At 58.9% G+C, this 23,457-nt stretch overlaps 3 protein-coding genes across 19 annotated transcripts; 1 reads left to right on the forward strand and 2 right to left on the reverse strand.

The window, feature by feature from the left end:
* Window positions 1-9: 9 nt before the first annotated feature.
* Window positions 10-848, reverse strand: FREY1 (Frey regulator of sperm-oocyte fusion 1). Its single transcript, XM_508391.8, has 3 exons — window positions 621-848; window positions 345-418; window positions 10-166 (listed from the first exon to the last, which is right to left on the reverse strand). The coding sequence occupies exons 1-3, from the start codon at window positions 719-721 to the stop codon at window positions 45-47; spliced, it is 297 nt and encodes a 98-aa protein (XP_508391.1). The 5' UTR covers window positions 722-848; the 3' UTR covers window positions 10-44.
* A 2,293-nt stretch (window positions 849-3,141) lies between these two features.
* PEX16 (peroxisomal biogenesis factor 16) lies at window positions 3,142-12,347 on the reverse strand. Of its 9 annotated transcripts, none has more exons than XR_010147185.1 (12): window positions 11,183-12,339; window positions 10,941-10,976; window positions 9,710-9,786; window positions 9,186-9,319; window positions 8,951-9,051; window positions 8,085-8,165; window positions 7,801-7,953; window positions 7,615-7,687; window positions 7,303-7,422; window positions 5,386-5,679; window positions 4,385-4,449; window positions 3,655-3,791 (listed from the first exon to the last, which is right to left on the reverse strand). XR_010147185.1 is itself a non-coding variant. In XM_063782905.1 (12 exons), the coding sequence occupies exons 1-12, from the start codon at window positions 11,292-11,294 to the stop codon at window positions 3,733-3,735; spliced, it is 1,128 nt and encodes a 375-aa protein (XP_063638975.1). In that variant the 5' UTR covers window positions 11,295-12,339; the 3' UTR covers window positions 3,655-3,732. The 9 variants fall into 9 exon arrangements, 8 of the variants coding, with proteins under 8 accessions (XP_063638974.1, XP_016776216.3, XP_016776217.3 ...); XM_063782905.1 differs by having other exon boundaries at window positions 5,386-5,502; XM_063782906.1 differs by lacking the exon at window positions 5,386-5,679 and adding an exon at window positions 10,457-10,624 and having other exon boundaries at window positions 11,183-12,304.
* A 3,572-nt stretch (window positions 12,348-15,919) lies between these two features.
* On the forward strand, window positions 15,920-22,242 carry LARGE2 (LARGE xylosyl- and glucuronyltransferase 2). 9 transcript variants are annotated; one of them, XM_016920732.3, is made up of 15 exons: window positions 16,134-16,215; window positions 16,308-16,451; window positions 16,545-16,654; window positions 16,961-17,043; window positions 17,315-17,438; window positions 17,667-17,838; window positions 17,946-18,050; window positions 19,185-19,297; window positions 19,368-19,493; window positions 19,588-19,743; window positions 19,857-20,017; window positions 20,461-20,739; window positions 21,066-21,215; window positions 21,294-21,518; window positions 21,776-22,242. In XM_016920732.3, the coding sequence occupies exons 2-15, from the start codon at window positions 16,370-16,372 to the stop codon at window positions 22,068-22,070; spliced, it is 2,181 nt and encodes a 726-aa protein (XP_016776221.1). In that variant the 5' UTR covers window positions 16,134-16,215; window positions 16,308-16,369; the 3' UTR covers window positions 22,071-22,242. The 9 variants fall into 9 exon arrangements, with proteins under 9 accessions (XP_063638954.1, XP_016776219.1, XP_016776223.1 ...); XM_016920736.3 differs by having other exon boundaries at window positions 21,323-21,518; XM_016920730.3 differs by having other exon boundaries at window positions 16,098-16,215; window positions 16,308-16,654.
* The last annotated feature ends 1,215 nt before the right edge of the window (window positions 22,243-23,457 follow it).

Genomic DNA, 23,457 nt, shown 5'->3' on the forward strand with positions numbered 1-23,457 from the left:
AGCCAAGCCTTTGTCACACATGGTATCTTTATGAGGGCCTTGGGTCATAGGTGTGCATCATAGTAATACTCGGCAAGGTCGGGCCCGTCCCGCTTGCGCTGCTGGGCCCTAGACAGGAGGGGTCGAGGCCCTTGCGGCCTTGGGTGCTTGGGGAGGATGCCATAGTCTAAAGAGAGAAAAGAGGGCATGGGTGGTAGGGGGCAGCTGGCTCTGATGGAACTGAAGTCACCGTTGAACAGATGTGGTTTGGGATGACAAGCCCCTGAAGGCTGGACTTGGGGCACCTCTTAGGGGTGTCTCCACTGTCAGGGATGGGTAGGGGAAGGGGACAAGAGAGATACTACCATCCACCAGGCCGGAAAGTGGCTGCGAGAGTTCCAGAGGGGCGGAAAATGCCTCAGGAACAGACCGCTGAGACCTGTGGGAGATGTCGGGGTGCTCAGCCCTGGCCCAGAAGGCCACCGCCACCTCCTTGTGAATGGGGGGATGGCTCAGTGTGGGGGCACTTGGCAAGCCCTCGAACGCCCAGGGTACCAGGGCCAGCCCCACTCCAGAGAGGGGAGGGGCAGCACCTCCACCATCCAGCCCAAGTGCCCTGCCCTCTGTGCCCCAGGAGTCACCTCAGAGGCTGGGAGCGAAGCAGTGCCACTGCCAGGATGAGGTGGAGGAAGAGGCTGAGCCCAGCCCGGGGGTGCAGAGCCCCCAGCATGGCGAGAACCATCTCCTACACGGGTCCTGGCTCCTGTCGTCCCTATGCTGGCAGGACGGAACCGTTGCCGGCTCCCAGGGCCACCTCACAAAGGGCCTTCATTCCAAGCCTGCGTCAGCACTTGCCCTGGGGCAGGGCCAGCAATCTTCCCCGAGGCTTGTTTTTGTTCTTATTGATGCTGTTGGCTAATAGGTGCCAAACCCGATCTTGTTCTAGTGTTGCTGCCCAAGGAATAAGAGCACACACTGTGGAGTCAGATCTCAGTTGAGGTCCTGACCTTGCCTCTTACTAGCCGGACAAGTCACTTCATCTCTGTGTGCCGGAGTTTCCTCATCTGTGATGTAGTCCATTACACACCCTACAGACATAGGCCCTCCGAAGAGGGCAGGGGATCCTCACCACCCAGAGCCCCAGCCATTCCTACAGCACCCCCCCCCCCCCCCCGCCACTGGCATGGCAGGAGGTCCGAGCAGGTCCCGCCAGCTGAGGAGCCCAGAGTGGCTCTCTCAGCCCTGCCTGTCTCAGGGTCTACGTGAGAGGGAGTGTGCAGGCTCCCTGTGTCCCCAGCTCAGGGCCTTTCCCTCTCCGCTCCCTGCAGCTTACAGCGGCCTGAGGCTGGATGGAGGGCTTCCAGACATATGGTGGCAGAGCTCTGGACCTGCCCCTCAAGTGCAGGCTTCAGGAGGGCAGGGAGGGCTTTGTTCACTGGAATCTGCAGCCCTGGACCCCTGGTAGGCGCCCAGTGAGCCTGTACAGCTCGGCCCTGCACTGGACACCGTCCCCTCGCAGGCCTGGGCTCAGCTGCAGGTGCCACCAGAAGGCCTCTGGCTGGCTCCTGGTTCTCCACTCAGCAGCCAGGCTCAGCCCATTTATACCTGCAGTGCGAACCTGGCTCACCAGAACCATGGCAAGCCTTCAAAACAAAATCCCTGGCCCCACCCCAGATCTGTAGTATCAGAACCTGAGGGCCGAGCCCAGGGCTCTGGAGCTTTGGTAATCCAGTTGCTTGAGATGGCCAACCTGCCGGCTGGCCCAGCCGCTGTCCTCTGACAGCTGAGGGGCCCAGGGAGGGAAGTCCCTTGTTTCCAACCCTGGCTCCTCCAGTGGCCTCATTCATGCTCCTGGTCCTGAGTACCCGAGGCTGACAAGTTCTGGCGGTTCCTTCAGACCCGTCACCCCCTGCATGTTGTTCCCGCACTCACTTCCCAGTGGCCACCTCCCTTTATAAGTCCTGGAGACAACAACATCTCCACGAGCCTGCCTCAGCATCCTGTGCCCACCAAGGCTTGCCCTGCCAGGAACCTGGAGTTCTGTCCACTCTGTCTAACCCCAAAGCCCCTCGTCCTTCTTGCTCCTCGTCTCCTAGACACCACCCTCTTCCTCCACGCCAGTCCCCAAGACTAGCTGGGGTTACCCTTAATCTCCCTATGTCTGCTGCCACTGCCATTGCCCCTCCCACTGCTACAGACCACTGCCTCCAATGTCACGGCCCCCATTCTTCCACCTCTGCCCACCAAAGCATCCTCCACCAGGCTGCTGGAATATTTACAAACACAGACCCCTCCCCGCCTACCATAGACCAGGTCCAAGTTTCTCCCCTGGATATGTGATGCTATGTTCAGTTTGGCCCTGACCTTCCCCTCCAGCGTCCAGCTCCCACCTCCCATGGCTCCACAGAGCTGTGACCCTGGGCACACAGCGGCCCCTTGCAGGCTGTCTACCGAAAAACCGGACAGTTCTACCGGTTTCAAGCCTGCCTGAGTCAAGGCTTGGCCAATGGAGCCCAATGAAACCCTTCACCTCTGTCACCACTGCAGGTAGGCAGTTGCCATTACGGGGGCACCCCCAAGCTAGACCCCGCTCTGGACATGCCACCTCCTGCCAAGTCCCCAGTGTGGTGCCTGCATCCACATGGCTGTTTCCTCCGTTGGTGAGAGGCGGAGGGCAGGGGACTGTGCTTCACTGCTGGTTTCTGATGGCCAGGCATGTGCCCAGAAACGCCTGTTCCACTAAGCTGGAGACCATGGGAGCCCAGGCAGCCCCTTCCCCTGCCTGTGGGTGAGGACCTGGGGGGCGCTCCTCAGAGGGCCCTGGGGAAAGCAGTGTGTCTTGGAGGAGCTGAGGCATGGAGGACCAAGGTATAGATGGAGCCCTCTCTGTGGGTTTGAAACTCTAGCATGAGAGGCTGGCTCTTCACAGGGCCAGTGGCTGAGGACAGGCTAAGTTCAGGGAGAAGAAGACCAGCCTGCGGCCCACCCTGTCCAGGCCCTCCCCCATAGCAGCTTGCATGGCTCCAGGTGGACCCGGCCTCTGGAGCCTACAGGGCAAGCATGGGGAAACCCGAGCTCATACCCCCTGAACTGGCCCCAGCTTCCTCCCCGAGCCTGTCCAGCTCCCACTCCCTCCCCAGTGCTGGCCAGTGCCTGATGTCCTTTTTCTAAGGGAGAAAAGCCTTTTACTCTCAACTGAGGATGCAGGGCTTAAAGTGCCACTTGCGTGGGAGCCAGGCTCACTGTTCACCAGGCTCTGTCACAGGGAGGCTGGCAACGCCATGGCCTGGGGCTGCCAGAGCCACAGGGCCCTGCGGAGAAGGGGCAGACGGAGGGCCCCAGCCAGAAGACACGCTGGGCAGCGTTCAGCCATCACCCGGGTTCAGGCTTCCTGTCCTCACCAGGGGCGAGCGAGAGAGCAGCAGTGTTCGCTCCTATGGCTGCCGAGGCGAGCAGCTTCCCGGGCTCCATGAGGTGAAGTCACCGCTTTCTGTGGGAGAGGAGCCTGGATCCCACTCCTAGTGAAGGCTTCTTGGCCCAGCAGTGACAAGGTGCGGGCTGCAGTGGCATCGTCACAGAAGAGCGCAGTCAAGGGGGTCCTGGGAGGAACGCTGGTGGTGACCAGGGCTGTGTGTGGGGCCTGGCCGGTAGGCACGGAGAGGCCGCACGCTGGGACGCTGCCGGAGTCAGTTTTATTAGGGAAGAGGGGCTCCCTGCCCCACCCCTCCCCACACCCTCCTTCCGGGAGGTCTGTCAGCCCCAACTGTAGAAGTAGATTTTCTGCCAGGTGGGCAAGTAATCCATGAGCGGCCCTGCAGTGGGAGAGGGACACATCAGGGCAGGCCAGACCCCAATCTGCGCTGTGGCGCCACATACAGCACCTCACCCCTGCGGCCCAGGAGCCAGCCCAGCTGGCTGTCTTGCCCTGCCCCTAGGAGGCAGCACTGCAGGGGACTCTGGCACCATTTACAAAGACCCTCAGGCCCAGAGAAGCTCAGCCAGGGTAGGCACTGAGGGGCCTGAGTCAGGTCCAGTCACCCAACCCAAGCCCAGTGGGCCTCTGCTGAGGGAGGATCTCAGCAGCCCGGTGGACCCCTTCTCTGCCATTGAATCCCCCCAAGATGAGATGGTCCCATATCGCTCCAGGATACTGTGACCAGAAAAAAGCTGGCAGCTGATGTGGTCTAATAGTCCCCCCACCACTGGACACCCTCCTTCCAGCCATCCCTGGCTCCTCAGGCCACCCTGGCCTATGCCCAGGGGCAGTCCCACCCAATCCTGACTTCCCGACTTCCTCTCCTGACTGTGCCAAGAATCAAATTGCAAGGAGACAGAGGAGTCAGGGAGGTGCTTGCACGCATGCGCCTTCCAGCACTACAGTCATCGCGTCCCCATCCCTGCTTACTTGTGACCAGGCCAACGCCAGGGACGTGGTCGGCCAGCAACTGGAGCAGGAAGAGGATCCTGGCCCTGGGGGAGGCAATAAATGGGGAGCAAGCTGAGTGGGGTGGGGGTGGGTCCCTGCAAACCAGGAGGCCCAGAGGCCTTCACTGACCACCGTGCCGAATGCAGCGCATTCCAGAAAACAAAGGTGACTTTCTTGGGAGCTAGGACAAAGCCCAGTACACAAGGGCAAGACCTCTGGGGTTGGCTCTGGCCTCCACCCTCCACCAGCTCAGCTTCGGGGTGGCCGCTGACCCACAACACCTCCTCCCATTCCTCTTTCCCCTTCCACCGACATCCAACACTGAAGGCCTCTAGAGGGTCGCATGTGGAGCAGCGCCCTGGCAGTATGGTGGAGGGTCCAGGGAGGACAACCCCACCCTGCCCTCGGGAAGCCCCCCAGTCTGGCAGAAGTGCTGGGCTGCATGGAAACCTCACAAGCCACCAATGAGAGTAGTCAGGACCTTGGTAGGGGACACAGTACTGAAGAGGGCACATTTTGGTTCAGGGGAAGGGGCAAGGCCCAAGGCCCTGATTTTTAAGACGGGAGGGTTTTCCACAGGGGAACTCGGGTGAAATGAGGATGCTGATGACAATACATAGCGCTACGTGCTTACTACACCCCATGCACTGCTGTACGCGTTAGTCACTGAACCCCTACAAAGTGGGTACTGTCATCATCCCCATCTTACAGGTGAGGAAATGAGGCACAGGCGCATCAAATAACTTGCCCAAGGCCACACATCTGGAAGGCGGCGTGACTCCTTATATGTCTGTCTGAGCAGCAAGAAAAGAGGAAGCCTGGGGGCCGGGTGCGGTGGCTCATGCCTATAATCCCAGCGCTTTGGGAGGCCAAGGCGGGCAGATCAATTGTGGTCAGGAGTTCGAGACGAGCCTGACCAACATGGAGAAACCCCATCTCTACTAAAAAATACAAAATTAGCCGGGCGTGGTGGCGCGCACCTGTAATCCCAGCTACTTGGGAAGCTGAGGCAGGAGAATTGCTTGAACCCGGGAGGCAGAGGTTGCGGTGAGCCGAGATCACGCCATTGCACTCCAGCCTGGGCAACATGAGTGAAACTCCGTCCCAAAAAACAAAAGAAAAGAAAAGAAGAAGGCTGGCTGGGTGCAGTAGCTCCACCTATAATCCCAGCACTTTAGGAGGCCAAGGCGGGCCTTTGTTTCCCTAAAGGACAGGGAGCAGGGTCCAGAGAGGTGCCAGGGTGTGGTCCAGAAGGAGCAGCTTTACTCTTTTTTCTGTTTCAAAAAAAAGATGGTGTCAGGCCAGGCACGGTGGCTCACGCCTGTAATCCCAGAACTTTGGGAGGCCAAGGCAGGCGGATCACGAGGTCAGGAGATCGAGACCATCCTGGCTAACACGGTGAAACCCCATCTGTACTAAAAAATCGAAAATTAGCCAGGCATGGTAATGGGCGCCTATAGTCCCAGCTACTCGGGAGTTGAGACAGGAGAATGGCATGAACCCGGGAGGCAGAGCTTGCAGTGAGCCAAGATTGCACCACTACACTCCAGCCTAGGCAACAGAGCCAGACTCCGTCTCAAAAAAAAAAAAAAAAAAAAAAAAAAAAGACAGTGTCTCGCTCTGTCACCCAGACTGGAGTGCAGTCGCGCGATCTCGACTCACTGCAACCTCTGCCTCCTGGGTTCAAGCGATTCTCCTGCCTCAGCCTCCTGAATAGCTGGGACTACAGGCGTGTGCCATCACATCTGGCTAATTTTTGTATTTTTAGTAAAGACAGGGTTTCACCATGTTAGCCAGGATGGTCTCTACCTCCCGACCTTGTGATCCGCCCGCCTCGGCCTCCCAAAGTGTTGGGATTACAGGTGTGAGGCATCATGCCTGGCTAAACTATGCCAGTTTTTTTTTTTTTCTGTTTTGTTTTTTTGAGACAGGGACTTACTCTGTCACCCAGGCTAGAGTGGGATGGAGTGATCATAACTCACTGCAGCCTCAGCCTCCTGGCCTGATCCTCATGCCTCAGCTTCCTGAGTAGCTGGGACTTACAGGCGCACACCCCCATGTCTGGCTAATTATTATTATTATTTTTTTTTTTTGTAGAATTGGGTTGCCCAGGCTGGTCTCGAACTCCTGGCCTCAAGCCAACCTCCTGCCTTGGCCTCCTAAAGTGCTAGGATTATAGGTGTGAGCCACTGCTGCCCAGCCTATGCCAGTTTTTAAGCTATTATTAGGTCCTAGACAAAGGGGGTCCCGGGAGCCTTGTCTGCCTCACAGTCCCAGCCACTGCACAGGGTTTCCCCCTGTCAGACTGTGGTCTAACCTCAAGCAGTCATAGTGGCAGGCCTGTGGAAGAACTGGTCCCAAGCTGCCCCCTGCTCAACCCAGCTGGCCTCTCTGAGGCTGGGAGCTCTGGACCCTCGCAGGTGACTGAGTGGGGGCTGGGCCAGGCAGGGAAGGCCAGGGGAGATCCTGGGTTTGGGATCTAGCTCTACCACTGGCTAGCTGGGTGTCTTTAAGTTGCCCAACCTCCTTGAACCTCCAGGTCCTCCTCTGAGAAGTGAGGATAAGCCAAACTATTTGGCAGGAAGAAGTGGAAATGAGCTAGAGGCCATGGGCGCCCACCCTGTCGCCATCCCTGTGGGCCACCTGGCAATGCCCTCAGCCCTGCCCTCAGTGCCTCTCCTGCCAACCAATGTTTAAGTTCCTGCTCAAGTGGCCTGATGGCCCAGAGAGCTCTGCGGGCGGGACTGGGCTGGCATCTGGTGACTGCCACCCGGACAACACACAGTGCTTGGTGAACCCTGGATAAGGCGTGGGGAAGGGAAGGCGCCAGCAGGGACCGGAGCACCAGTGCCCACTTGCCAGCCCTCTCCCTGGCTCAGGGTGTCCTGGGTGCTTACTCGGAGAAGCGGTCGTAGAAAGGAGAGCGCAGCAGGTAGTAGAGCAGCAGGATGGTCCGGCGCCGCAGCTCCCGCCGCTCCCTCCGGGTCAGGCCCTTTCTGTCACTCAGGAGGCTCAGGCTGGGAGGCAGGGAGGACATGCTCAGGGCCAGGGGCATGATCTAGGCCCACGGAAGGGGAGGAGCCATGGGCTGGGTGTCCAGAGGGGCAGCAACAGGAGGAGCAGGGGCCGCTGCCACCCCGCCTATGTGAGGCCAGGATTATAGCAGAAAGCCCAGTGGAGAGTGAAGCCCCAGGCAGGCCCAGGCTCACCTGGTCACGTCCACAACACCAGCCAAGAGCCAGGGTTTCCACGACCTCTGACCCCACAGGCCCAGGCTAAGCACTGACGGCCAAGGCGTCAAGGATGTCTCCAGCACAGGGGCCTTGCTCAGCACACTCCCCACTCAATCCCCCAGCCCACAGTGCCAGCCCTATCCTGCCCCGCGCTAAGGATACAGTGCAGCAGCGGCCGGGCAATGTACAAAAACTCTGCGATGGTCTCCTGCAGCCCCAGGGGGGTGGGGGTCGCACTCAGCTCCTCGTGATGCTGCTGCTGCCGTCCCTCCCGCTGCTGGGGAGCTCCCCAGTGCCTGGAGTGCAGGGACGGCGCTAGAACACAAGGGCAGCAGATGAGCGAGCCAGGCCCAGGCTGGGGCAGGGGAAGGTGGCTGCTGACCAAAGCCAGTCCCTCAAGCCCAGACAGCACCTAGGTGCCCAGGCCAGCCACATCCTCCACTTACTGTTCTGGAGGGTTCGCACCACCCGGTTTGACCGCTTCCCCACGTAGGACTGCTCATGGCCGCCAGGGCTGTGGTCACCATCTAGCAGGGATAGACAGAAGGCCATACAGTCAGAGGGACATGCTTCCAGCGGAGCCTGCAAAGAACATGTGTGCAGTGAATGCTCAGGAGCTAAGGGGAGAACAGATGAGCTTGTACTATGGCAACAGCTGAGTCAAGGGAACTACAAGCAGGGTGGCGGCTCAGCACAAGACCCGTCCACAGAGGAAAGCACTCTGCAGCCCTCCCTGGCCTGGGGAAAGCTCAGCATAGCTGTGGCCAGAGCCAGCCTCCCGGAACCCATGGACAGGCAAGGCAGGGAAGGCCCAGCCTGACCACATCTATGGAGACCACAGCACCAGAGGGGCCGTCTCCTCTCAATCCTTTGCCTTCAAAACAATCATGATGAGAGGCAATGAATGGCCCCAACTCAATGTCCAGAGAGTGAGGCCCAGAAGCTGACGGGATGGGCCCAAAGCCCTGAAGGGACAGATGTGGTGCGTGCCCTGCCTCCTGCCTCTAGAGGCTATGGTTCTGGACACAGAACCAGGCTCAGAGGCGAGGTTGGCGGCATCCCATCTGTTCCCTCTTCCTGCAGGCTACAAAAATGAATGACTCTGGCCATCACAAGTACTGGGTTCATGTTCTGATTTTGTCCCTAGCCGCATCATTGTCTTCTCTGTCGAATACAGGGCAATGAGAACACATAGTTGATAGGGACAGGCGTGCTCCATAAACAGATACTACTGTATTCATGCTGGTTGGATCTAAATCCTCAAGTTAGTCCCATGGCCCATTCCGCTCCAGGGCTTGGGGAAGTAGCTCACCCGGGGGCTGTGCCTGGGTCTCTCTGTCCAGTGGAACGATGGGGGGTGAAGTCTGGAGGCCAGCCTTGAACCAGAGCAGCAGGAGCATCCGCAGTACAGCCCTGAGTCAGGGAGTATGTCAGGGTTGTGGGGAGGTGGCTAGCCGGCGGGAGGCCAGGGATGCTCTGCTGAGCACCATCTGTGTAGCTGGCCTGCGTCACCCCCACCCAGGACCCTCTCCACAATCCCAACCTACTTGGCCAGCTGGATGAGGGCGATGACAAGCCAGCGGCCCACTTCACCCCACACCTTGGCAGCTCCCATCTCCATGAACACCTCCACGCACTCCAGCACGCTCAGCCATGTCAGCAGCTTCTGCTGGGACAGCGACTGCAAGAACCCCAGGCCAAGAAGTCAGGGGGCCTGGGACTCCCTGTAGTCCCAGGCCCTTCTCCTAGGAGGGAGCTTCTCTGACAAGAGATGTGGACCTTCCCCTTTCCAAGCCTAACTGTGCAGGTGTGAGTTCAAACACCAACTCCACCATTAACAGGCTGGGGGACCTGAAACAGCTGACTCTACCTCTCTTCACCTGAGACAGTCTCTTCATCTAAGATGGGAATACTCACACTTTACAGGTCACCTAATGAGATGGTTTGAGGCTCAGATGGACATAGGCCTGTCTCATACTCCATGAGACATGTGCTGCACGCATGGGCTAGCTGCTACTATTTCATTCCTGAGTCCCCATGCTTCCCACCCTGTTCTTGGCAGAATTCTCACCACAGGCAACTTTTTCCGAAGCTCCTTCCGTAGGATCCCGTCATTGAGCAGCACAAGCAGGTTAGAGGCAGAGTACACTGAGGGGTAGAGAGTGGCCTTGAGAGGCTGGCTCTGCAGCCTCCATCCCTCTCACCTTCTCCCCAGAGCTGCAGGGATCACCTGTCACATGCTCTGCTCAGACACCCACAGACTATGTGGAAACCAACCTTCTTCTCCACCCACTTCCTCAGCACTCCCCTCTCCCCAACATGATCTCACAAGGGTGGCTGGACCAAGAAAGGATGGGTCAATCTCAGTGACAAGCCAGTTACTGCCCTGCTGGATGGCACTGGTCATCCAGCTGCCCACAACTGCCCATCGCTCTCTGAACTGCCACAGATACACGGTCCCACCTCCTGGCCCTTTCTCTCTTGGCAGCCTGTTCCTGAGGGTCTATTCCACCTCCACTTTTCTTTTTTCTGAGTCGGAGTTTCACTCTTGTTGCCCAGGCTGGAGTGCAATGGCACAATCTCGGCTCACTGCAACCTCTGCCTCCCAGGTTCAAGCAATTCTCCTGCCTCAGCCTCTCAAGTAGCTGGGACTACAGGCACCTGCTACCATGCCCAGCTAATTTTTGTATTTTTAGTAGAGATGGGGTTTCACCATGTTGGCCAGGCTGGTCTCGAACTCCTGACCTCACGTGATCCACCTGCCTCTGCCTCCCAAAGTGCTGGGATTACAAGTGTGAGCCACTGCACCTGGCCTCACCTCTGCTTTTCAAAACCCAGTGCATTCTTTCAGGACTGTGACAGCAGTCACTGGGCAAACACTCTTGAGGTAGTTACAATCTGGGAATCCTGGAATCTGGGAGATCTAGACTTGAATCTTGGTTCTGGGACCATCAGTGACTGTTCTCTAACCTCACTGAGCTTCTTCCTTAAATGGACAGTGATGACAATAAGTACCACTTAATATGACTGTAGGGAGGATTAACAAGTAAAGGTAAGAAAGGCACTTAGTCCAGCACCTGGCCAGTAGTGAATACTCAGATAAGGTCCCCAGAAGTGTCTCTTGACTTAGGGACATGGAGGGCCCAGGACAATGAACAACAGACCTTGTGCCAATTCAGTCATAGCACAAGGTGTCTAACGGGCAGCCCAGGTCCTCGGGCTGGGGTGCTCACCCTCTCTGGGGAACTCACCAGGGGCCAGGCAGCCGATCCCCCATCCCCCACCCCCAGAGCCCGGCTCACCCAGCTCTGACAGCTCGTGCGAATCGGCGAATCGACCTGGGGAGAGGGTACAGAAGGAGGTGTGAGTGAGCATCTGCCTCACATTTCGTCTTCGGGTCCCGGAAATCCCCTCCCTACGCCCTTTGGGAACCTGGACGGGTCTTCTCAAGCACAGCGATCACTACCCTGACTCCGCAGGGAAGGGGGGCACTGGGGTCATAGGTCAGGGCCCAGAAGGAACTGATCAAAGGTCAGGGTGGCACCTGCCAGCAGGTAACTGAAGCCCCGCACTGCTGTCTCCAGCTGGGCCGTGGCGGCCGGGTGACGAGTCACGTACTCCTGGTAGCGGAGGCCCAGGAGCCGCAGCTTCTCCATCCTGCCCTCGGCACTGACAGACCCACAGAAGGACCGTACGACAGGCTGCGGCGCCCTGCTTCCTGCGCCCTCCTTCCTGCTTCCGGTCTTAGGCCCGCCTCTTGGTTGCTTAACTTCCGCGGGCCAGAAGGCTGAGGACTTGAAGAACCGGTGAACCACCCTTCACCCCATCTCTTGAACCGCTTCCCACTCGGGTAGCCCTTAGCAACTGAGGGCCCAAACCCGGCCCCCCACTCCCTCAAGTCATTGGTTAGCACGCTCTCCGCCCCTGACCCGCCCAGCGCCGTCAGCACCCAGCTCTTCCGTTTACCGGGTTGGCTGCCCTTGCGCCTGCGCAGTTAAAGCTCCGGTAAAGCCGGGCGGCAGTCAGAGCAGTTCATTCTAGAGAAGGGAGCTGGAGCCCCGAGTCTTTCCAATAGAACGCCGAGAGACTCGAACGGCAGGGCCGGATTTTAAAGGGCTGAGAGATAGCGGGTGCTTGAAAAAAGGAGCCTCGATCAGATTTGGGGAGGTGCGGGGCGTCTAAATACAGTCGGACTGTGTCTCAGCAGGCGCGCGTTCGGCCAGTATCCCCATCTCCGTTTCCTCAACAAAGGTAGTGCTGGGGAAACTGAGGCAGTAAGGAGTCCAGCCCTCTAGTGCCGTCTCGATCCCCTAGACAGCACAGTTAGTGCTCCGGCTTCGGCCTCAGCTGCCGTTTGGACTGTGCCCCCCAGGGGCTCGCGCCTGCATTCCCACATACGCGAAGAAAGCCTTGGCCCGGGCTTCTCTCGGCTCGGTGGCCCTTGGGCGGGAGTATCCCTTCTCTGGGTCTCGGATTTCCCGATCTGTAAAATGGTTTGAGGGCAGACTTGATCCTTGAACTCAGAATCGATCTCAGCTTTCTGGCCCTCGGACGCACCTCGCAGTCCTCAGCTGCGCCCCCAAGGGAAGGGGAGACCCCTGGGGAGTATCTTCCCAAACCAAGCAGCCTCCCTGGAACGGGTGGCACCGGGAGATCTGCGGCGAGTGGTGGAGGGAACGGGCGCTCTGGGGAGGTAGCGCTGATTGGCTGCGGGGAAAGGGGCGTGACATGGGTGGAGCCGTGGGCCAGTGCCCTGAGGGAGCGGGCCAGCGGATTTATGGTACCCTGAGAATAGTAATACATTATTTTACCTAATCCTCTCCACCAGATATCTCCAGAAGAAGAAAGCATCCTTTTAAGAACGCCCAGCCAAAATTGGAGTGTTGGTCTTTTCTGACCTCAGAGACTAGGCGGTTTTTTTTAATTCGTTTTTTCTTAACTTTAATTTTATTTTTAGAGACCAGGTCTAAGCATCACACCTCACCAGGAAACCACAACCTTCCTTCCACTCCCTCACTCCACCCTACTCCACAGCTTAGTTTTCTTCTCTATCAGGTGGGGGATTAAAGCTGCCCTCTTCTCACATCAAAGAACGAAGACCCAGGGAAAGGTGACCAGGGGCCTGAGGAGAGGCAAAGGTCTTGGAGAACAGAGGAGGTGGTCATGGGCATCGTCGACATCATTTCTGGCCACGCTCTGGGTTCCAGGCTTGCTTGCCCTCCTCCCAGCAGCCCCAAGTTGCTATGAACTGTTCACAGATGGGAAATTAGGGCCCAATAAGGAGGGGAAAGGATTTGTCCCACATGGCACAGCAAGGCACTGGCCAAAGAGGCCACAGCGCAGGTCTCCAGTGGCAGTGCCCTCTCTCCTACTGCCCACAGCCCACAAAAGCTGTGACATGTTGAGGCTCCTTGGTCATAAGGCCAGTTAGCAACTGGGATTAGGACCTAGGCTCAGGGCCCTCAAGGTGAGGCTCCTTCTCCCTTCCTCTGCCCCACCTTGTTTTTTGTTTGTTTGTTTGTTTGTTTGTTTTTGAGACGGAGTCTCACTGTCGCCCAGGCTGGGTGCAATGGTGCAATCTCAGCCCACTACAAACTTTGCCTCCCAGGTTCAAGCAATTCTCCTGCCTCAGCCTCCCGATTAGCTGGGCCTACAGGTGCCCGCCACCACGCCTGACTAATTTTTGTATTTTTAGTAGAGACGAGGTTTCGCCATGTTGGCCAGGCTGGTCTCGAGCTCCTGACCTCAGGTGATCCGCTTACTTCAGCCTCCTAAAGTGCTGGGATTATAGGTGTGAGCCACTGAGCCCTGCAGGGCCCTGCTGTGCACCAACACCTTAGTGAACTTGTTCCTCAAACCTCCAGTTTGGCCACTCCTCCAGCCCTCCCTCTGCAGCTGTGGAGAGGGTGCAGAGAGAGAATTTGAGGTTCTTCAGCACTCCTTGGGCTGGAGGTCCTGTTTCTGAGAGCAAGGTGTGGAGGGGAGAGGGGCAGACTCCCCAGGACAGAATAGGAAGGGGCTTGGGCTGGAACCAGTTTCTCCTCCCTCCCTGCAGAACTGGGAAGGGGAGCATGGGTCTAGCCAGGTTGGCAGCAGCAGGGCTGCCTGAATTTCCTCTCTAGATCCCAGGCCTGATTAGGCCCCAGAGACAAAGAGTTGCGGTGTGTGCAGGAGGCCCCTCCCCTGCTCCCTGGCCCCCTGCCTGGGCTTGGCTGTCTTTGTTGGGCTGGAAGGACCTTTGGGCAGATTGAGCTGTATCCTCTCTCCTTCAGTTTGCCCCAAGTCACAGGGGAAGAGAGGTAGACCAGTCCAACATTTACCTACAAGAGTACCAGAGGCCCAGAGAGGGAGCCTCACTCGTCTAATAGGGTCACACAGCAAAGTCCTGGGCAGAGCTGGGTCAAAATGGGTCTTAGGCCAAGAGGAACAGCACCTGTTTATATGCCCATACGTGTCCCTCTTTCTCCCTCCACGCCCCCAGAACAACCCCTTGGGGGCCTAGCAGGTATCTCAGCACTTCAGTTTCCCTGAGTGGTGAGGTTGAGCCAGAAGAAAGGCCAACATTGTGAGTGACCACAGTGAGATCTGCAGACCCAGCTTCCTGCACTGACTCCCCCAGCCCCTTTATTGAAGACTCATCCTGGGCCAGCACCCAACTATGGATCCCACATGGTGTTTGTTTGTTTTTAGAGACAAGGTCTCACTCTGTCACCCAGGCTGGAGTGCAGTGGTGTGATTACAACTCACAGCAGCCTTGACCTCCTGGGTTCAGGTAGTCCTCCTACCTCAGCCTCCCAAGTACTAGGCACATGCCACCACGCCCAGCAATTTTTGTATTTTTTGCAGACATACAGTTTGGCCGCATTGAGCAGGCTAGTCTCAAATTCCTGGGCTCAAGCAATCCACCTGCCTTGGCCTTCCAAAGTGCTGGGATTACAGGCATAAGCCACTGTTCTGGCCTGGTCTCACATGTTTAACCCCCACAAACCGTCTCTGTTGAGGGTCCTGGAGAGGGAATCACATTCCCCCACCCCAGCTTTAGGCTACAGATGAAGATCAGGGAGGCTGGAGGCTCAAGCTCCAGACGCCTGAGTGGCCAGTGCATGGCCCTTCTCAATTTCTGGGTGTACAAGGAGCCACCATCAGTCTCCATAGCAACCATTATCCCTGCCCTCCAGAGACCCAAAGCCTGACCTTCCCCATCTCCCAGAGAAAGGGGGTCTCAGGTTGGGCTGCTTTCCACAGCTTCTTTTGAGTTTGCCTCACTTTTTGCAGCCAGAAGTTGGGCAAAGGACACAGCCTGAGCCCCCTTTCCAGGTCATGGGAGGGGAGATTCTCATTCCAATCCACTTTCAACAGGTATTGAGCACTTGGTATGTGCAGGCCCTGGTTGGGCACTGGGGACTGGACAGACAAGGTTCCAGTCCGGTGAGCAGCTTACATTCTGGGAGGGAGACCTGCAATAAACAAGCAAACAACTTCAACTTTCCATGAGTGCTAGCCAGCCCTGGGAGGCTCCGCTGCCAGAAGGAACGTCAAGGGCAAGTCCTGGGGCGGGAGACCCTTCCGGAGGAGGAGCAAGAAAGCTGCTTCTGCAGCGCAGAGCCTGGGGAACGGAGTGGGGCCGCTTGAGACGGGAGGGGCCGGAGGGTGTTCCCGTCTAACAGGTCACTTAAACTCTCCGGGGGAGAATTAGCCCGCATCATGGGATTAATCGAGGGTGATTAAACCCTTAGCACAGGGCCTGGCACGCTGTTCTGGTTTGGGGTCCAGAGCGCCCCCCACCCATTCCCTGGCCTGCTATGGGGTGCGCGGGGGAGAGGGAGGAAAGACGAGCTCCAGGCCGGTGCGCCCGGGCACAATCACGACGATCTGGACAAGAGTGGGGATCCCCGTCCCTGCCCAGGCAGCCTAGGCCGCCCGCGTCTGGGGCCCCTCGCCAGCTCCCGGGCGGGAGGCGGCCTTCACAAGGGCGCTTTGTCCTGGCGGCGCCGGCAGGGCCCGGCCGGGCCACCTGGACTGAGAGTGGGGGAGTGAGGCGAAGGCTTCAGGTGCTCCGCGGCTCTGGGGCAGGTGTCGGCCGGCTCCGCCCCTGTCCCCAGAGCAGGTGTCCCAGACCCCTGCGGCCTGCATTCCGGCCCCCTCCTCCTCCCTCGTGTCGAGCTCCGGCAGTGTCTTTGATCCCGGGCCCGGGGACACTGGCCCCTCCCCTTGGGGAGTGAGGGGAGGAGACGCGGCCCCAGAGTGGGGGCAGGGCAGGGGGTCAGGGCAGGTAGCGGGGCCCGGGCCTTCGCGGGTGGCTGCTCCCGCTCCCCCAGCCCTCCCCGCGTCCTGGTGGGAAACTCAGCCCAGAAGGGGGCTTCGGGGGCTCCTCGCGGGCTGGGGAACCGTCGGATGCCGGCGCAGGGGGCGGGGTCAGGACCCCGGGCGGGTCACCCCGCCCCTTCGCGCTCAGCCCCGCTGAGGTGAAACCTGAGCCCAGGTCGGGGGCGGGACCGGTCCGCGCCTCTCCCCTGGTTCCCGCACCCTGGCCGGCGGCTGCGAGCGCAGGGCCCAGCCCGGGAGCCGCTGGAGCAGGTGAGGGAGGCGGCTCGGCGCGAGCCGCACAACCCGGCCGTCGGGCCCCGCCGCCCAGGGCTGAGTCTCCCATCTCGCCCCTCGGTCCGCAGGGCCTGCGATGGAGCCTGCAGCCCCGGGTCGCGCCCCTCCCTGAGCGCCCCCGTCGGCGGCCATGCTGCCCCGAGGGCGCCCCCGGGCGCTGGGGGCCGCCGCGCTGTTGCTGCTGCTGCTGCTGCTCGGATTCCTCCTGTTCGGTGGGGACCTGGGGTGTGAGCGCCGCGAGCCTGGCGGGCGAGCGGGGGCCCCGGGATGCTTCCCCGGCCCGCTCATGCCACGTGTCCCCCCAGACGGGAGGCTGCGGAGAGCCGCCGCCCTCGACGGAGACCCGGGGGCCGGCCCCGGGGACCACAACCGCTCCGACTGCGGCCCTCAGCCGCCGCCGCCGCCCAAGTGCGAGGTAGGTGCGCGCGGCCCTGGCGGCGGGAGTCCTGGGGGCGCCGCCCTCGAGCCCGGCCTCTTGGACATCTGCGGGAATCACAGCACCTGGCGTCTGTCCAGCACTGGCCAGCCGGCTGGGGCGCACCTCGAACGTGCAGCTCCTCTGCTCCCGACCTCATTTCCCCATTTGAAATGAAGGGTTGGCTCCTGCTGCCCCCTCCGCACACTGTTCCGGGCTCTGCTGCGGGGTGGGGCAGCTCAACATGGGTCCTCACCGCCTAGCGGAGAAGGGGGGCCTGCTGCCGACCTGGGCGTCCCTCCCCAGCTCTTGCATGTGGCCATCGTGTGTGCGGGGCATAACTCCAGCCGAGACGTCATCACCCTGGTGAAGTCCATGCTTTTCTACAGGTACAGCCAGGTGTCCGTGGAGGAGGGTCAGGAGTGGGGAAGGGACAAAGCCCGGGACAGGCTGCTGGTCTCAGAGCTTCAGCTTCCTCATCTGTGACGCGGGGACAGTGTCCCCTTCCTCCCTTAGAAGGGCAGTTGTAAGAACATCCTGAGCCGGGCGTGGAAAAGCTCTTTGCAGATGGCGCTTACATCTCTGCGCCCCTCGGGGTGGGGGCTGTCCCATGTTGCTCCTGCTGGGGCCTCTCAGGCTTCCTCTCTGCCCACCCAAAAGGAAAAATCCACTGCACCTCCACTTGGTGACTGACGCCGTGGCCAGAAACATCCTGGAGACGCTCTTCCACACATGGATGGTGCCTGCTGTCCGTGTCAGCTTTTATCATGCCGACCAGCTCAAGGCAGGGGCCCAGCCCTTCCCCTCTCCCCTCAGCTGTGTCCACCGCTCTCCTCTCTCCAAGACCTGGTGGGGTTGGAGAAGAGAATCATCAGTCCCCCCTCCACCTACTGAAGCGCAAACCCCTCTCTTTTGGGGGTTTACCCCCTCTCCTCTGTGTCACTGCAAGCATGTGTTCTGGTGCTCATAGGCCCCTCTCTGCCATCTCATCTCCTGCCTTTGCCCCACACAGCCCCAGGTCTCCTGGATCCCCAACAAGCACTACTCCGGCCTCTATGGGCTAATGAAGCTGGTGCTGCCCAGTGCCTTGCCCGCTGAGCTGGCCCGCGTCATTGTCCTGGACACGGATGTCACCTTCGCCTCTGACATCTCGGAGCTCTGGGCACTCTTTGCTCACTTTTCTGGTGAGAGGCCTGGGAGCCTGCCTGGCCTGCCCAGGATCCCTGCATCCAGCCCTGAGCCCAGGTCCTGTGGCAGCTTCAGACAGCTCCCTTATGCCCTCCCCTCCCAGACACGCAGGCGATCGGTCTTGTGGAGAACCAGAGTGACTGGTACCTGGGCAACCTCTGGAAGAACCACAGGCCCTGGCCTGCCTTGGGCCGGGGATTTAACACAGGTGGGGACAGTGGTGAGGGGAGGCAGGCCGGGTGGTCTGCTGGTCCTTGGGCCCCTGGGGCTGGGTGGGACAAAGAATGCTAGGAAGTCCCCCAGGAAGAACATTGCTATGAAAAGAACCCTGGATGAAGAGACAGACAGCAGTTCCAACAGTCCTGTGTGTGCTGGATGACTTTGGCCAGCTCTTGTGCTCCCTCTGAGCCTCAGTTTTCTCATCCATTAAATGGGGGATAATTTTAACAGCCCTGGGATCACCAAGTGTGAGAAGGCCATGGATGTGCTCTGTAAGCTGGACAGCGCCTCTTCACCCCCGAGGATTGACTATTGACAAAAGTAGTCTACGAGCAAGCTGGGTGCAATGGCTCAGGCTTGTAATTCCAGCACTTTGGGAGGCTAAGGTGGGAGAATCACTTGAGCCCAGGAGTTCGAGAACAGCCTTGGCAACATAGTGAGACCCTTGTCTCTACAAACATTAAAAAATTGACCAGTCGCAGTGGCTCACACCTGTAATCCCAGCACTTTGGGAGGCTGAGGCAGGCAGATTACTTGAGGTCAGGAGTTCGAGACCAACCTGGCCAACATGGTAAAACCCCGTCTACACTAAAAATACAAAAATTAGCCAGGGGTGGTATCACGTACCTGTAATCCCAGCTACTTGGGAGGCTGAGGAGGGAGAATCACTTGAACCCAGGAAGCAGAGGTTGCAGTGAGCCGAGTTCACACCACTGTACTCCAGCCTTGGCAATAGAGTGAGACTCTATCTCATACATAAATAAGTAAATAAATAAAAAATAAGTAAATAAAAAGGATAGGTGTGGTGGCATGCCTGCAGTCCCAGCTACTCAGTGGGGGTTGTGGTGGGGTGCTGAGGTGGGAGGTTTGCTTGAGCCTGGGAAGTCGAGGCTGCAGTGAGCCATGATTGTGCCACTGCACCACTCCAGCCTGGGTGACAAAGCAAGACCCTGTCTCTAAAAAACAAAACAAAACAAACAACAACAAAAAACAAGTAGTCCATGATCATGTCTGAACAGTCAGAAAATACTAATGTCAAAAAACAAAGGACACCTTCATGACCCCCATGTCCCCCAGGAGCTGGTCGTCCCAGGTGGGCATGACAGCATCTCTTCATTGGCAGGTGTGATCCTGCTGCGGCTGGACCGGCTCCGGCAGGCTGGCTGGGAGCAGATGTGGAGGCTGACAGCCAGGCGGGAGCTCCTTAGCCTGCCTGCCACCTCACTGGCTGACCAGGTCTGAGGAAGCCTTGCCGGGTGGGGTGTGGCAGGCTGGGGGCTGGGATGTGATGGGTGTCTCTGCTCAGGACATCTTCAACGCTGTGATCAAGGAGCACCCGGGGCTAGTGCAGCGTCTGCCTTGTGTCTGGAATGTGCAGCTGTCAGATCACACACTGGCCGAGCGCTGCTACTCTGAGGCGTCTGACCTCAAGGTGAGTGGGACAAGAGGCTGCGTGATGGTTGGGGGCCATGGATGGGGACTCCTGCTCCCTGCTCCCATGGCCCCAACACCCTCCCGGGTCCCAGGTGATCCACTGGAACTCACCAAAGAAGCTTCGGGTGAAGAACAAGCACGTGGAATTCTTCCGCAATTTCTACCTGACCTTCCTGGAGTACGATGGGAACTTGCTGCGGAGAGAGCTCTTTGTGTGCCCCAGCCAGCCCCCACCTGGTGCTGAGCAGGTGAGAAGGAGTCACCTTCCCCTGCCCCTCTCTGCTTTGGTGGGACCCAGCCTTGTCTGGGGGATGTGTTGTTCTGCCCTATCCCCGGTCCTTCTCACCGCTTGCCCCCTCAGTTGCAGCAGGCCCTGGCACAACTGGACGAGGAAGACCCCTGCTTTGAGTTCCGGCAGCAGCAGCTCACTGTGCACCGTGTGCATGTCACTTTCCTGCCCCATGAACCGCCACCCCCCCGGCCTCACGATGTCACCCTTGTGGCCCAGCTGTCCATGGACCGGTGAGGGTGCAGAGGGCAGCCCAGGGGGTATGGCATGGGCTGGGGTTGGACACTTCTGAGAGGAGGTTCCATCTGGCAGCCTGATGCTGTGGTAGTGAGCTACCTGTCCCTCAGGGAGTTCCAGAAGTTGGAGACATTGGATATGGTGGAAAGAGCTTGGGCTCTGGAGTCATTCAGATGCCCGGAGCTGCCCCTCGGTCGCTGTGGGACCATGGGCAAGTCTTCATATCTCTGGCCCCTAGTTTTCTCTCTCAAATGAGAAAGTACCCGCCTGGTGGGGGTAGTTGTGAAGATTCAATCAGACTGGCTCTAAAAGTATTTGAAGGGTGCTCAGTAAGTCACCTGAGGAGGTGGCAGCAGCAGCTAACTGGGGAGGTTTTCCAGGCCTCCCTGAGCTCCTGTGCAAGAGGGGCAGAGCTGTGCTGACCTCCCTCTCCCCATAGGCTGCAGATGTTGGAAGCCCTGTGCAGGCACTGGCCTGGCCCCATGAGCCTGGCCTTGTACCTGACAGACGCAGAAGCTCAGCAGTTCCTGCATTTCGTCGAGGCCTCACCAGTGCTTGCTGCCCGGCAGGACGTGGCCTACCATGTGGTGTACCGTGAGGGGCCCCTATACCCCGTCAACCAGCTTCGCAACGTGGCCTTGGCCCAGGCCCTCACGCCTTACGTCTTCCTCAGTGACATTGACTTCCTGCCTGCCTATTCTCTCTACGACTACCTCAGGTGGGCCTGCAGGCAGGGAGGGGAACAATATATGGGGTGGACGTGGACGGGGCACGCGTGGGACCCCAGGCTTCCATGTCCCTGCTCCTTTCTGGGCCTCAGTGGCCTCTGTCAAGTGGGGTTTGTATTAGGCTGTTTCTCTGGGCTGTCAACAGGGAGGCCAGGGCCTGCTTCAACAGCAGCTCCACCTGTGGTTGTGCCCACCCGTCGCATCAGGCAAGATGGCCCATGGTGGTCTAGTCCTGTGGCTAATGCCCTGATGAGTGTCACTGGCCCAGTCCTAGATGCCCCGCTCTTCTCCCCTGCTCATGGGTGCTCCTCCTCAGGGCCTCCATTGAGCAGCTGGGGCTGGGCAGCTGGCGCAAGGCAGCACTGGTGGTGCCGGCATTCGAGACCCTGCGCTACCGCTTCAGCTTCCCCCATTCCAAGGTGGAGCTGTTGGCCTTGCTGGATGCGGGCACTCTCTACACCTTCAGGTAGGAGAGGCTACTTCTCTGCCCACTCCACTCACTTGCCTACACTGGCCCCCACTACCCACGAGCACCTAGCCTCAGCCTGGCTCCCACCCGACCCTGCTGCACAGGTACCACGAGTGGCCCCGGGGCCACGCACCCACAGACTATGCCCGCTGGCGGGAGGCTCAGGCCCCGTACCGTGTGCAATGGGCAGCCGACTATGAACCCTACGTGGTGGTGCCACGAGACTGTCCCCGCTATGATCCTCGCTTTGTGGGCTTCGGCTGGAACAAAGTGGCCCACATTGTGGAGCTGGATGCCCAGGTGAGGAGGGCACCTTGCTGCCTCCACCTTTGATTCGAGCACCTCCAGGTCCAGGGAACTCACGACACCTGCATGGGGGACCACACCACTAGGCAACACTGTTAGAAATGTCCCCCGTCTGTGGAATTAAAATCATCTGCCCTTTGGCCCTTGCTTTAGCTCTCAGGGGCTACGGGGCAAGCCTGTTCTCTGGAGCTGCACCTTCCCCGCAGGCCAGGCAAGCCAGGCAGCCACTGCTCCTCTGCCCCACCCTGCAGGAATATGAGCTCCTGGTGCTGCCCGAGGCCTTCACCATCCATCTGCCCCACGCTCCAAGCCTGGACATCTCCCGCTTCCGCTCCAGCCCCACCTATCGTGACTGCCTCCAGGCCCTCAAGGACGAATTCCACCAGGACTTGTCCCGCCACCATGGGGCTGCTGCCCTCAAATACCTCCCAGCCCTGCAGCAGCCCCAGAGCCCTGCCCGAGGCTGAGGCTGGGCCGGCGCTGCCCCTCATCTTAGCATTGGGCAGACACCAGGGCAACCTGCCCTCCGCCATCCCTGCTATTTAAATTATTTAAGGTCTCTGGGAAGGGCTGGGGCAGAGCATCTGTGGGGTGGGGTCTTCCCCTTGCTGCTATTGTATGGCTGGGGACTGGTCTCTCTCTGCCTCAGCCAGTTTGGGGCTGGTTCCCCCATCTTGAATTGTTTATCCCTTTTTCATAATTAAAGTTTTAAAACATCTTTTTTGTGTTCCTGGTTTGGGGGAGCAAGGGCACTCTGGGGCTAGGGCGTCAGTGCACAAGGGAGGTGCTACATCCAGCTGGGGTCACAGGAGGGCCTGGGCCCTTAAGGGCAAGCACCCCCCCGCCCCCCACCCCCAGACAGCCAGTCAGGGAGGGCAGAGGCTGGGACTGGAATGTGTCCTGCCCACCCTCCCCTGCCCCAAACCCAACACCATGAGGCTGAGAGGCTTTATTTGGCTTTATTTAGTAAAATGTTAAAATAAATAAATACAAATTGATCAGCTGCTCTGTATCCCCCCCACCCCCTCAAAACAAAAACCAAACAAACAAAAACAAAAACTTTGAAGCACAAAACTCCAAATACAAGTCTACCAAGACTGAAATCACAAAGGGCATGGACAAGAGACAGGGTTGGGGTCTGGCTGGCTCTTCTCTGCTAGGAGCTGGCTGACCTCTGGCCTGCCCGTCCCATCCCGCCTGACTGCAGCTCACCCTGGGCTGAGGACCCACGGACACCGGAGAGAGGTGAGGGTCCAAAGGCTGCTGGGGAAGGGGTAGGGGGGTGGGGTCCTCAGGGAGGAAGGGCCTTGTGGGAGGGGGCGCCAAGTGGAACTGGAGAGCCCTGCTTCCGTTTAGAGGAGCTATTTTTCAGAGTTCCTACCCCGGCTTTCTGGAGGGCAGCCCCAGCTTCCTGCCCCTCACTTTAGCAAGGGGCCAGAAGACTGCCCAGGGCTGCCCACTCCTATCTTGGAGAGGAGCTGACTCAGAGGACAGCCTAAGTCAGGGTGAGGATGGGAGTCCTGCTTCCTGCCAGGGGTGCCCGGCAGAGGGACAGGGGCGAGGTTCACACAGAGCAAAGTTGCCTCCACTCAACAGAAGCCACAGGATCTGGAGAACCCAGGCCCTGGAAAATGCACCTGGGCCACCATCCATCTCATTACCCTAAGAGCCTTTTGCCCCTGGGTAAAAAGTCTCCTAAATTCAGCCCTTTAGATAAATAAGAAGGACCACGCCCTATAAGAGAATGAAGAGAGGAAACCACTGAAGAGTGTGTGTGAGCTGGGAGGTGACAGCCCAAGGGAGGCTCTGATGGCCCCAAGAGAGAAGTATCAGAGGTGGCTGGAGAGGCAGCCGTGCATGCGGAGACGGAAGCGTGCTGCAGACACGGTCACCCTCACGGAAACAGCTGTGTGCAACCACCTCCATGCACGCT

Source organism: Pan troglodytes, chromosome 9 (genome assembly GCF_028858775.2).
Source record: "Pan troglodytes isolate AG18354 chromosome 9, NHGRI_mPanTro3-v2.0_pri, whole genome shotgun sequence".
NCBI classification, from domain to species: Eukaryota; Metazoa; Chordata; class Mammalia; order Primates; family Hominidae; genus Pan; species Pan troglodytes.

Excerpts from the sequence above, each read along its gene's own strand:
- FREY1 (XM_508391.8), bottom strand. The coding sequence starts at position 721 with ATGGTTCTCGCCATGCTGGGGGCTCTGCACCCCCGGGCTGGGCTCAGC. Across the intron at positions 419-620 it reads CTTCGCTCCCAGCCTCTGAG|GTCTCAGCGGTCTGTTCCTG; the intron begins GTGACTCCTGGG and ends CATCTCCCACAG. Across the intron at positions 167-344 it reads ACTTTCCGGCCTGGTGGATG|ACTATGGCATCCTCCCCAAG; the intron begins GTAGTATCTCTC and ends TTCTCTCTTTAG.
- PEX16 (XM_016920727.4), bottom strand. The coding sequence starts at position 11,294 with ATGGAGAAGCTGCGGCTCCTGGGCCTCCGCTACCAGGAGTACGTGACT. Across the intron at positions 9,052-9,185 it reads GCCCTCATCCAGCTGGCCAA|GGCTGTACTGCGGATGCTCC; the intron begins GTAGGTTGGGAT and ends TCCCTGACTCAG. Across the intron at positions 3,792-7,302 it reads TTCTACGACCGCTTCTCCGA|GGCCGCTCATGGATTACTTG; the intron begins GTAAGCACCCAG and ends CTCCCACTGCAG.
- LARGE2 (XM_016920730.3), top strand. The coding sequence starts at position 16,370 with ATGCTGCCCCGAGGGCGCCCCCGGGCGCTGGGGGCCGCCGCGCTGTTG. Across the intron at positions 17,839-17,945 it reads ACTCTTTGCTCACTTTTCTG|ACACGCAGGCGATCGGTCTT; the intron begins GTGAGAGGCCTG and ends CTCCCCTCCCAG. Across the intron at positions 21,519-21,775 it reads TTGTGGAGCTGGATGCCCAG|GAATATGAGCTCCTGGTGCT; the intron begins GTGAGGAGGGCA and ends CCCACCCTGCAG.